This window comes from Phyllobates terribilis, unplaced genomic scaffold, assembly GCF_046119375.1.
Source record: "Phyllobates terribilis strain yellow unplaced genomic scaffold, ASM4611937v1 Scaffold_61__1_contigs__length_8056638, whole genome shotgun sequence".
Classification (NCBI taxonomy): Eukaryota; Metazoa; Chordata; class Amphibia; order Anura; family Dendrobatidae; genus Phyllobates; species Phyllobates terribilis.
The window spans coordinates 3,662,818-3,674,155 of NW_027362821.1; the positions used below are offsets into that span (position 1 = coordinate 3,662,818).

General features: G+C 45.4%; 2 protein-coding genes across 2 annotated transcripts; both read left to right on the forward strand.

Moving 5' to 3' along the window:
* The first annotated feature begins 164 nt into the window (after positions 1–164).
* Positions 165–558, forward strand: LOC141192411 (oocyte zinc finger protein XlCOF7.2-like). Its single transcript, XM_073661925.1, has 2 exons — positions 165–334; positions 418–558. Exons 1-2 carry the CDS (start codon positions 203–205, stop codon positions 556–558), a joined length of 273 nt encoding a protein of 90 aa, XP_073518026.1. The 5' UTR covers positions 165–202.
* Positions 559–606: 48 nt separating this feature from the next.
* LOC141192412 (uncharacterized) lies at positions 607–3,035 on the forward strand. The gene is made up of 3 exons (XM_073661926.1): positions 607–721; positions 920–1,010; positions 1,378–3,035. The coding sequence occupies exons 1-3, from the start codon at positions 644–646 to the stop codon at positions 3,033–3,035; spliced, it is 1,827 nt and encodes a 608-aa protein (XP_073518027.1). The 5' UTR covers positions 607–643.
* The last annotated feature ends 8,303 nt before the right edge of the window (positions 3,036–11,338 follow it).

Consider the following 11,338-nt stretch of genomic DNA (forward strand, 5'->3'; position numbering starts at 1 on the left):
GATCCTCTTCCGGCTTACTGGAGAGGTGAGAGATTCTGATGACGTCACATTACATCATTCTTATCTATGGGAATAACAGATGGACAGAACTGGAGAGGTGAGGACTCTGGAAATGTCTGTAGTGCGATTTATTAATGTGTCTCTTCATAACTAGGATTATACAGTAGTGAAGAAGACCTCTAGTGAGCGCTGTCAGGACCCTATGTCTGAGGGATGGGGAAGACCCCTGAGCCCAATCACAGGGCCTCCACCTCACCCCCTGATACATGAGGACATCAATGACCAGAAGATCCTAGAACTCGCCTACAAGATGATTGAGCTGCTGACTGGAGAGGTGACACTGCTGGGAATGCTGGGACATTATACAGTAACGCTATGAAGGGATCGGGGGGATGACTGTATCATTGTATGTGTCAGGTTCCTATAAGGTGTCAGGATGTCGCTGTCTATTTCTCTTTGGAGGAGTGGGAGTATTTAGAAGGACACAAAGATCTGTACAAGGACGTCATGATGGAGGTTCCCCAGCCCCTCACATCACCAGGTAGTAGACAGGACTAAATACACACGGCCTATATTATCTGTATGTAAAGAATGAATTCAGTCCCTGTATGTGTTTCCTCCAGATCTATCCAGTAAGAGGACAATGCCAGAGAGATGTCCCCATCCTCTTATTCCACTGGACTGTAAACAAGAAGATGCCAATATTCCTCAGGATCATCAGGTAGATGGAGAGAAGGTGTCATGAGATCTCCCCTATGATGTGTAGACGGCTGTGAAGGTCTTGTGCTCAGTCTTGTTTTATCCACCAGTATTATATGTTTTATATTTGTGTAATAAGAACAGTGGAGATATCAGGATTAGAGCTGATCATAGATGGGACTTCTCCATCTGTTTGTGACTTTTATAATATTTGTTTTAGGGTGAAGATCTGACCCATTTTAATACTACAGAGACATATGTGAGGGGTGATGAGCGGTTTAAAGAGGAAATTCCTACATATGTCTACCCAGGTGAGTAGTAACCACTAAATGCAGAGAAGTCACAGATTCTTCTCAGTCACCATCTGTGGCTGCTTTATCAGTGGTGTAGTCCGGCCATATCACAATCGTGTGATCACCATTTTGCCTCTAGACCAGAACATTCTTCTCCACCCAAAACTGTTCAAACGACTTTAGGTATTGAAGCCCTTCTCTAGAACTTACAACCTAGAGGATCCATCTACCAACTGAAATTAGAAGATTACTGTGATCTGTCATTGCTTTGGTGAATAATTTAATATTTTTGCCATTTTTATGGACAGCTTAGATAGAAATGTTCAAAAATATAAAATTCAAGGATATTTTATTAAAAAATAATAATTGGTTTTATTTTTGGCAGATAATTTTACCAGGAGATCAGAGGGAACGCTGACATCTTCAATTTTTAAAACAGATGATCTAGAGATCCCACAGGATACAATTGAAGTGGATGCAGATATACCATCTTCCCATCACAACAAAGATTTGTCATTTAATTCTTTAAAACAGCTCCTGTCTTCTGATTCATTACTGACTACCACGGAAAATCTGAGTCACAAAAGAGGCATTAAAAAACGAACTGCTCCTAAAGCAAAGAAGCCATTTTCACTTTCAGAATATGGAAAAAGTTTTCCCCTCGAAAAGTCTTTTCTTCAAAAAATGTACACAGCAGAGAATAGAATTTCCTGCTTCAAGTGTGGGAGATGTTTTAACCAGAAATCAGATCTTGTTAGTCACCAGAGAACACACACAAGGGAGAAGCCATTTTCCTGTTCAGAATGTGGGAAATGTTATTTATGGAAATCACTTCTTGTTAGACACCAGATAAGTCACACAGGGGAAAAGCCATTTTCATGTTCAGAATGTGGGAAATGTTTTACATGGAAATCACTTCTTGTTAGACACCAGAGAAGTCACACAGGGGAGATGCCATTTTCATGTTCAGAATGTGGGAAATGTTTTACAAGGAAATCACTTCTTGTTAGACACCAGAGAAGTCACACAGGGGAAAAGCCATTTTTATGTTCAGAATGTGGGAAATGTTTTACAAGGAAATTACTTCTTGTTAGACACCAGAGAAGTCACACAGGGGAAAAACCATTTTCATGTTCAGAATGTGAGAAATGTTTTACAAGGAAATCACTTCTTGTTACACACCAGAGAAGTCACACAGGGGAGAAGCCTTTTTCATGTTCAGAATGTGGGAAATGTTTTACAAGGAAAGCGCATCTTGATAGCCACCAAAAAATACACACAGGGGAGAAGCCTTTTTCATGTTTAGAATGTGGGAAATGTTTTACAAGGAAATCACTACTTGTTACACACCATAGAAGTCACACAGGGGAGAAGCCTTTTTCATGTTCAGAATGTGGGAAATGTTTTATCCAGAAAGAGCATCTTGATAGCCACCAAAGATTACACACAGGGGAGAAGCCTTTTTCATGTTCAGAATGTGGAAAATGTTTTAGCCATAAATCAGATTTTGTTAGTCACCAGAGAAATCACACAGGGAAGAAGCCTTTTTCTTGTTCAGAATGTGAAAAATATTTTAGCCGTAAATCAGAATTTGTTAGTCACCAGAGAACTCACTCAGGGGAGAAGCTATTTTCCTGTTCAGAATGTGGGAAATGTTTTGGCTCGAAAGCAAATCTTGATAGCCACCAGAGAATCCATACTGGGGAGAAGCCTTTTTCATGTTCAGAATGTAGGAAATGTTTTTTACGAAAATCACTTCTTGTTAGACACCAGAGAAGTCACACAGGGGAGAAGCCATTTTCATGTTCAGAATGTGGGAACTATTTTCTAGATAAATCAACTCTTGTTAATCATCAGAGAATTCACACAGGGGAGAAGCTTTTTTCATGTTCAGAATGTGGGAAAAGTTTTAACCGGAAAGCCCATCTTGATAGCCACCAGAGAACCCACACAGGGGAGAAGCCTTTTTCCTGTTCAGAATGTGGGAAATGTTTTACTTGGAAATCATCTCTTACTAAACATCAGAGAAGTCACACCTTGTAGAAACCTTTCATGTTCAGAATGTTGGAAATTTTCTAACCGAAGATTATATCTTCTTAAAGGAGTTGACTACTACTAGGACATTCCCTTGTCATTCCTCATGTTTGGACTCATTAAAATAAAAACACTCATACTCTCCTCCCGTTGCAGCGCCGTTCCAGCGGTGTCTCGACTCGCGTTCCTGGGGCTCACATAAGGTTGTTACATCACACTAGCCATGCGCATAATCAGTTTAATTTACTGTCATATCTGGGCTGTGGTTACATCATACTGTAGAGGGAGCTGTGAGGGACATTATACTGGTAGTTGTAGGGTACATCATACTGTATAAGGGTCTGTGGGTGACATTATACTGGAGGCTGTGGGGACATCACACTTGTTTTGGGGCTAAAGGGGAAATTATACTGGGTACTGTGGGGACATCATACTGTATGGGGGGCTGTGGGTACATCATACTGTATAGGAGTCTGAGGTGACCAAACTGCATAGAGAGCTGTGAGTGACATTATATTGGCGTCTGTGGTGACCATACTGTTGGGCACCTTAGATTGACAGTCGATCTGTAAATGAAAAGTCATCATGAAGTTTGAACAAGATTGAGATGAAGAGAAAGAGAACGACTCAATCAGAGAAAATGTCCCTTTATAAGGTTCTTGGATGTAAATTTTTATTTGTGATACTGACTGCATCTCATCCGTACTGTGATTTAGTAAGGGCCGCAATCTGATGATGGCTGGAAACATCAACTCCCATTATCTTTTTACCATTGATAATGACATACTGGGAGTTGTTGCTTCATGTGCTACAAATGCATATGGCTCTGACCTGACATTAAAAATAATTGTTATATTAAGCTTGATTCATTTATTCAAATACTTATGGTGGTTCTGATGCTGTATTCTTATCTGATGGTAGTTCTGGTGATTTATTCATGTACTGATGATGGTACTGGTTTTGTATTTATTTACTGTTGAAGGTATTGGTGCTGAATTCATATACTAATAGTGGTTCTGGTGATATATTCATGAATTGATGATGATTCTAGTGACCTATTTATTTACTTAGTTTGGTTCTTGTACCATATTCATATATTATTGATGGGTCTGGAGAAGTGTTGGTCGAGCATGTATTCTTAACCCTTTAGGCGTGCACGCTCGGGTGCTCGCCGAGTTTATGCGGCTAGTTCGGCATCTATGTTAGTGTCGCCGCGGCTGCATGTGTCACGGCTGATAAACAGCTGTGACATATGCCGGGATTGCCTATCACCTGTGACACATGCAGCCACAGTGACACTAACACAGAGGCCGAGCACGCAGCAAATACTCGGCGAGCATCCGAGCGTGCACGCCGAAAGGGTGAACAATTAGTGATGATTGGAAAAACAGGCATTCCTCACATGTATTAAAGCTGTCAAACAGTCGCAAATCATGTTCACGGAGCGACGAAAACATAAAGCCCGAACACGCTGAAGATAATAGGTGCTTGCCCGAGCATGCTCGTAAATCTCGAGCAACGAGCATGCTCGATCATCACTATTAACAATACATGCTCGATCAACACTAGTCTGGAGTTCTATTTATGTACTAATGATGATGGTTCTGTCGATGAATGCATCACTAGAACACCATTAGTACATGAGTATAGTAGCAGAACACTCAACGCTACATAAATATGTCACCAACACCACCACCACCACCATCAGAACAAGCATATGTCAACAGAAACACGATCAGTACAGGAATATGGCACTAAAAACATCAGTTTCATTGCAAGCTGTATTTTTTGTATAATTAAAATCAAATGGCCACCATTATACTTAAGCTATATTAGTTTCCACAACTATCCTTGGGTCTGACATTTACAATATATAATGTCAGGAATTAATATTGCCATTTGTCCCTGGCATTGTGTAAGTGGTCTTCAAACAATGAATGAGTCTATATCTATCTCTGAAATCACTATTAAGCCTCACCCATAAAGTACACCACATATTTTAGTTTTGCTGGGATTTTTTGGTGAAAAGGTAACAATGTTAATGGAATTGGTCATCAGATCTTGATAACTGACCAATCTGGGCAGGGGGATGTGTTATTGGTCATACTACCTTACTGTCTGACCCATTCCTTTGCTTGGGGTGAGGTGCCATTGGCCTTATCTGCCTAGGACACTAAAATGCCTTGTCCTGGATGACTTCAATGTAATACTGACATGTGGACCGGGTCATCGAGGACTGGTAGCAGGGCCGATTTCTCCAATAACTCCCCACGACAGCACCACAGGAGGATGTCACCCCACTCTAATAGGGACAATAATCACAAAGAGGTCAAATGGCCCCTCCCACATCTTCTCTCCAGTGTTTTTTCGTGTCCCTATTGGAATGAAGACGTCATCTCGTGGTGTTCTGTGCCGTCGATAGACATTGGATTAAGATTATCTATAGCCAGGTAGCGGAGATCGACTGGCCCTACTTTTCCTCTCCTACGCTGCTCCGGTCTCCTAGTGGACCCAGGACTCCCCTTCCAGTCCGCACCTTTGGTTAAATTCTGGGAGGCTGGAGGCCTCACTGAGCTCTCCAGCCTATCCCCCCCCCCTCCTCATGATCATCGTCAGACCTGGGACAGCGTGGGACACTGAGCTCCTCTGCATACTTCCGGCTTGTCCGGCACTGGAGTACATGTGACATGGGTCCGGTTGTCAGAAGTGACGTCTTTATAATGTCACTTCCGGTTTTACATTCCACACTGGAACTCAGCAACGCTGCTACACCAGATAGTGAAAATTATGGTGGAGATGACCATCGCTGATTGCATGGGCCATCCACCCCTTGCTCTCACAGCTGGACATTGGGTGGGGGAGTCTCTATAAGGCTACGGCCCCACTATCAGTATTTGGTCAGTATTTTTTCTCAGGAGTGGGAGCCAAAACCAGTTGAGGAACAATCAGAGAAAAGGTATAATAGAAACAAGTGCACCAATTCTGCATTTATCACCCTCTCCTGGTTTTGGCTCCCACTCCAGAGAAAAAATACTGATGAAATACTGATACTGGGGCCGTGGCCTAATGAAGAGATAGGTGCTGGGTCCAGTTGCCTATATAAGAGCTCGGACTGAAGACACCCTAAGGTAGGACCAATCCTGTTGTGATTTACATGTAGGATTTAAGTTCTTCCCGCTCCGCGTCTGCAGAGCCTAGCGCTGTTCCAATCTCAGTAGGTTGTCTGGCATTGAGGGGCCCTTCTCCTTGGAGCAAGTTGTTGTGTATGATAGCAGTATTTTCCTTCTCCCCTCTCTTTTAGGGGGACAAGGCTCCTGCACCAAGGAGCAGATCTAAAACAATGAGCTGCAAATGTGCAATTTGTGCAAAAAAAACACATTCTCCCATAGAATGCCCGTATGCAAGTAATGCACTGAAAAAAGGTGAACAACCTTCCTTAATGGAGGATATCAAGGGGATAATTCTGTTAAGGGGACGGTTGCAAACAACTTTATTATAATGGAACGCAACCGACCCCGGGGTCCGCAATGCCGCCTGGTGGACTGCGGCCGAACACCTTCCGGGTGAGAAGGTAAAACAACCAACTTAAATAACAATCCCAATCAGCACACCGGAGCGGGAATAGGAATTCGCACTATCTCCGTTAACTGCACGAGAGATGTGTAATAAATAAAGTATCTGTAGTCCTGTTGCAGCACAGGGACTACACAGTTGGCGCTAGGATGCGTGTGTGACTCACGCCGGCGTGTAAGTGCTCTCAGCCGGCGTGCTACCGGACCGAGGAGAATCACTGCATGTGGCTTACAGGCGGTACCGAGAATACGGCGTCTGCAGACTGCTCGGGGTGTATGGCGACCCCTTAGTCGGAGCCAGACTGTCAGACGAAGCTACCTGCCTATTTCCACTCACCTGCCTATTTCCACTAAAGCACCTGTGGAGCTCAAACGACCAAGCGTCCACACAACACCATCACTGCTCAATGATCAGAGCGCGCCGCCATGTTTGTGGGTGGGATTTTTAAAGATTAAGCCCTGCCCACCGTCAAACCATTGGTGACGTCCCCCACGACCAATCAGGCGGTGCCAGGTCACCGGATCAGCTGACTCCCAAACCACCACTCACGGTCCGCCATTGTTAAAGATAAGATTCTAAAATCTACTAAAAAACATTATATGAAACTCTGATGTATACTAAATATCTATACTTATATTTTGTTATATGTTATGAATCTTGTTTTGCATATATCTGTTATATTGGATATCATTTAGTCAAATATACCCTCACTTTAATATATATTATGAAAACCTTGATATATATATATTATATACAGTTATATGAAAAAGTTTGGGCACCCCTATTAATCTTAAGCTTAATGTTTTATAAAAATTGGTGTTTTTTGCAACAGCTATTTCAGTTTGATATATGTAATAACTGTTGGACACAGTAATGTTTCTGCCTTGAAATGAGGTTTATTGTACTAACAGAAAATGTGCAATCTGCATTGAAACAAAATTTGACAGGTGCATAAGTATGGGCACCTCACCAGAAAAGTGACATTAATATTTGGTAGATCCTCCTTTTGCAAAAATAACAGCCTCTAGTCGCTTCCCGTAGCTTTTAATGAGTTCCTGGATCCTGGATGAAGGTATTTTTGACCATTCCTCTTTACAAAACAATTCCAGTTATGTTAAGTTTGATGGTCGCCGAGCATGGACAGCCCTCTTCAAATGATCCCACAGATGTTCAATGATGGGGACTGGGATGGCCATTCCAGAACATTGTAATTGTTCCTCTGCATGAATGCCTGAGTAGATTTGGAGCGGTGTTTTGGATCATTGTCTTGCTGAAAGATCCATCCCCTGCGTAACTTCAACTTTATCACTGATTCTTGAACATTATTGTCAAGAATCTGCTGATACTGAGTGGAATCCATGCGTCCCTCAACTTTAACAAGATTCCCGGTGCCGGCATTGGCCACACAGCCCCAAAGCATGATGGAACCTCCACCAAATTTTACTGTGGGTAGCAAGTGTTTTTCTTGGAATGCTGTGTTTTTTTGCCGCCATGCATAACGCCTTTTTGTATGACCAAACAACTCAATCTTGGTTTCATCAGTCCACAGGACCTTCTTCCAAAAAGAAATTGGCTTCTCCAAATGTGCTTTTGCATACCTCAGCCGACTCTGTTTGTGGCGTGCTTGTGACTCGCCCCCTGAGCCGTGGGGCACTCGGAACCGGGCTTCAGGGCAATGCTGGGAGTAGTAGTGGCGACCCGGTCCCGTGGCTCAGGGTGGTCAGACCAATGGCAGTCTTCTATATGTTTTGTAATGTCCGACTACGCCACCCGTGGATTGCGGTCAGGGCTAACCGCCGCTGCAGTGCAGACCACTGGGGCTGATATAAATGTGCGGCACTGAATAGTACAACTCCCCACGGGGGGAGTATGGCCCCAGGGCAGTATATAATGGATGATGGAGGGGATGATTCCAACCGCGATAGCCAGGAAACGGAGGCCTCTTAAACAGTTCAGGGTCTTAATTAGAACAGGTGAAATGACCCAAAAACAGGTCCGGCTAGGAGGGGGCCTGGATGTCTGCTTCCGTCCTGGTTCGTCGAAGACTTTCCGGAAAGCCGTGAGAAAGGCTGGCAGGTTGGACACCAGGGAATCTCCTCTCTCCCATAGAGGATTTAGCCAAGCCAGCGCCTCCCCCGTGAGATGGGACATGATGAAGGCTACTTTGGCTCGGTCGGTGGAAAACTGGTGTGCCAAAAGTTCGAAGTGCAGAGTGCACTGGTTAGTGAAGCCCCGTGCCTGACCGGGATCTCCGCCAAAACGAGGCGGGGCGGAGAGACGGGGACTGGGAAAGGATGCTATGGTATTGATGGGCAGCGGCGGTGCCGGGGTAGTAAGTGTGCGAGTGGAAGCAGCTCCCGATGAGACAGTCAGTGTGTCCAGGCGAGAGTTAACACTACGCAGGTGACTCAGGATGGACTCCTGTTGGGACCTCTGACGGGAAAGTTCATGACATAGGTCCGAGAGCGAGGGAGCTTGGGTGCCACCGGGTTCCATGGCCCGAGCAAACTGTAACGGGTCTGGGAGGTGGAACCTCTGAGCTACTATACAAAGGGCAGTCCTTGTAAGGAAGCGGGTGGCTCCCAGGGAAGGCGGGTAGGTAGACACTGCAAGTGACAAGGACAGTCTCAGGGTAGAAGGGCAGGGCGGTCACAGCAAGTGACGGGGACAGTCTCTTGACAGGCGGGTGGTCACGGCAAGTGACGGGGACAGTCTCTTGACAGGCGGAAGGTCACGGCAAGTGACAACAGGGTAAGAGTCTCTAGGCAGGCAGGGGGTCACGGCAAGTGACGGCAGAGCCTCCAGGTAGGCTAGCAGGCAGGTAGCAGGTGAGCGCTCCCAGGTGAGCGAGTAAGAGTCTCTGGACAGGCAGGTGGTCACAGCAAGTGACGGATAAGCCTCCAGGTAGGCTAGCAGGCAGGTAGCAGGTGAGCGCTCCCAGGTGAGCGAGTAAGAGTCCCTGGACAGGCAGGTGGTCACAGCAAGTGACTGCTAAGCCTCCAGGTAGGCAAGCAGGCAGGTAGCAGGAGAGCGCTCCCAGGTGAGCGGGTGAGAGTCTCTGGACAGGCAGGTGGTCACAGCAAGTGACGGCTAAGCCTCCAGGTAGGCTAGCAGGCGGGTAGCAGGTGAGCGCTCCCAGGTAAGCACTCCCAGGTGAGCGGGTAAGAGTCTCTGGACAGGCAGGCAGGTATTTGGCAGGTAGTTTCTGGTCCGCAGGCGGACTGATCCATAGACAGACTGGCAGGTGCTGGTAGGCAGACTGTCAGACCACAGGATTGCAAGCAGGTAGACAGAAATCAGGCAGATATCAGGCAGGTATCAGGAAGGTATCAGGCAACGGGACCTGAGGGCTGAAGCAGAGTTGAAAGGCTTTGCAACAACAGAGCTCGGGCACCTCCATTTTGGAGGAGGTGCCTTATATATGCTGAGGTCCTCCGGCCGGGGGCTCCTTAGGACTGCGCGCGCGGCCCCTTTAAGAGAGAGGGAGCGCGCGCGCGCCCTAAGCACATTGACCAGGAAGCAGCGTGCGCTGCCAGCAGAGCGGGAGGAAGACGCCGGGCACGGAGCGGAGAGGTGAGGGGAACGGCGTCCCTGCCTAGCAGGAGGCAGGGACGCCGACGCTACAGTCGTCACGTGATTGTAGCAGCCGTCACGTGATTGTGGCAGCCGTCATATGATTGTGGCAGCCGTCACGTGATTGTGGCAGCCGTCACATGCTGGTATAACACGCTGCAATTAGAAATGGGAATCGGCACAGGAGTCACAATATAAAGTCAGTGCTGGTAGTAACACAAGAATCCAACAAGCCGAGCGTCCACACGTCGTCCAACAGCCCAACATGGATGATGAGAAGCTGCGGGACATCACATAATCCGCGATATTCAGGCAGAGAACACAAACCACAATGTGCTGCCACCGACATCTTCATCAGCTCAGGAGGAGGCGACTGTGTAAGAACATCACCGTTTTGTTTTCCCCCCTGAATATCGTGGATTATTAGATGTACCACAGGACTGGCGTATAGCAAATGTGGTGCAAATATTCAAAAAGGGGACAAAAACCGAACTTGGAAATTATAGGCCGGTAAGCTTAAGCTCTACTGTGGGTAAAATCCTGGAGGGTTTCCTAAGAGATGCTATAATAGAGTATCTGAAGAAGAATAACCTCATGACCCAATATCAACATGGGTTTACGAGGGACCGTTCCTGTCAGAGTAATCTGATCAGTTTTTATGAGGAGGCAAGTTCTGGACTGCACCAAGGAAATGCAGTGGATGTTGTGTATATGGACTTTTCAAAAGCTTTTGATACGGTTCCACACAAAATGTTGATACATAAAATGAGAACAATGGGGATAGGGGAAAATATATGTATGTGGGTTAAGAATTGGCTCAGTGATAGGAAACAAAGGGTGGTTATTAATGGAAAACACTCAGACTGGGTCTCATTTAACAGTGAGGTACCACAGGGGTCAGTATTGGGCCCCCTTCTTTTTAACATATTTATTAATGACCTCGTAGGGGGCATACAGAGTAATATTTCAATATTTGCAGATGACACTAAACTCTGCAGGGTAATCAATACAGAGGAGGACAATTTTATATTACAGGAGGATCTATGTAAACTAGAAGCTTGGGCTGATAAATGGCAAATGAGCTTTAATGGGGATAAATGTAAGGTAATGCACTTGGGCAGAGGAAATAAAATGTATAATTATATGCTTAATTGTAAAACACTGGA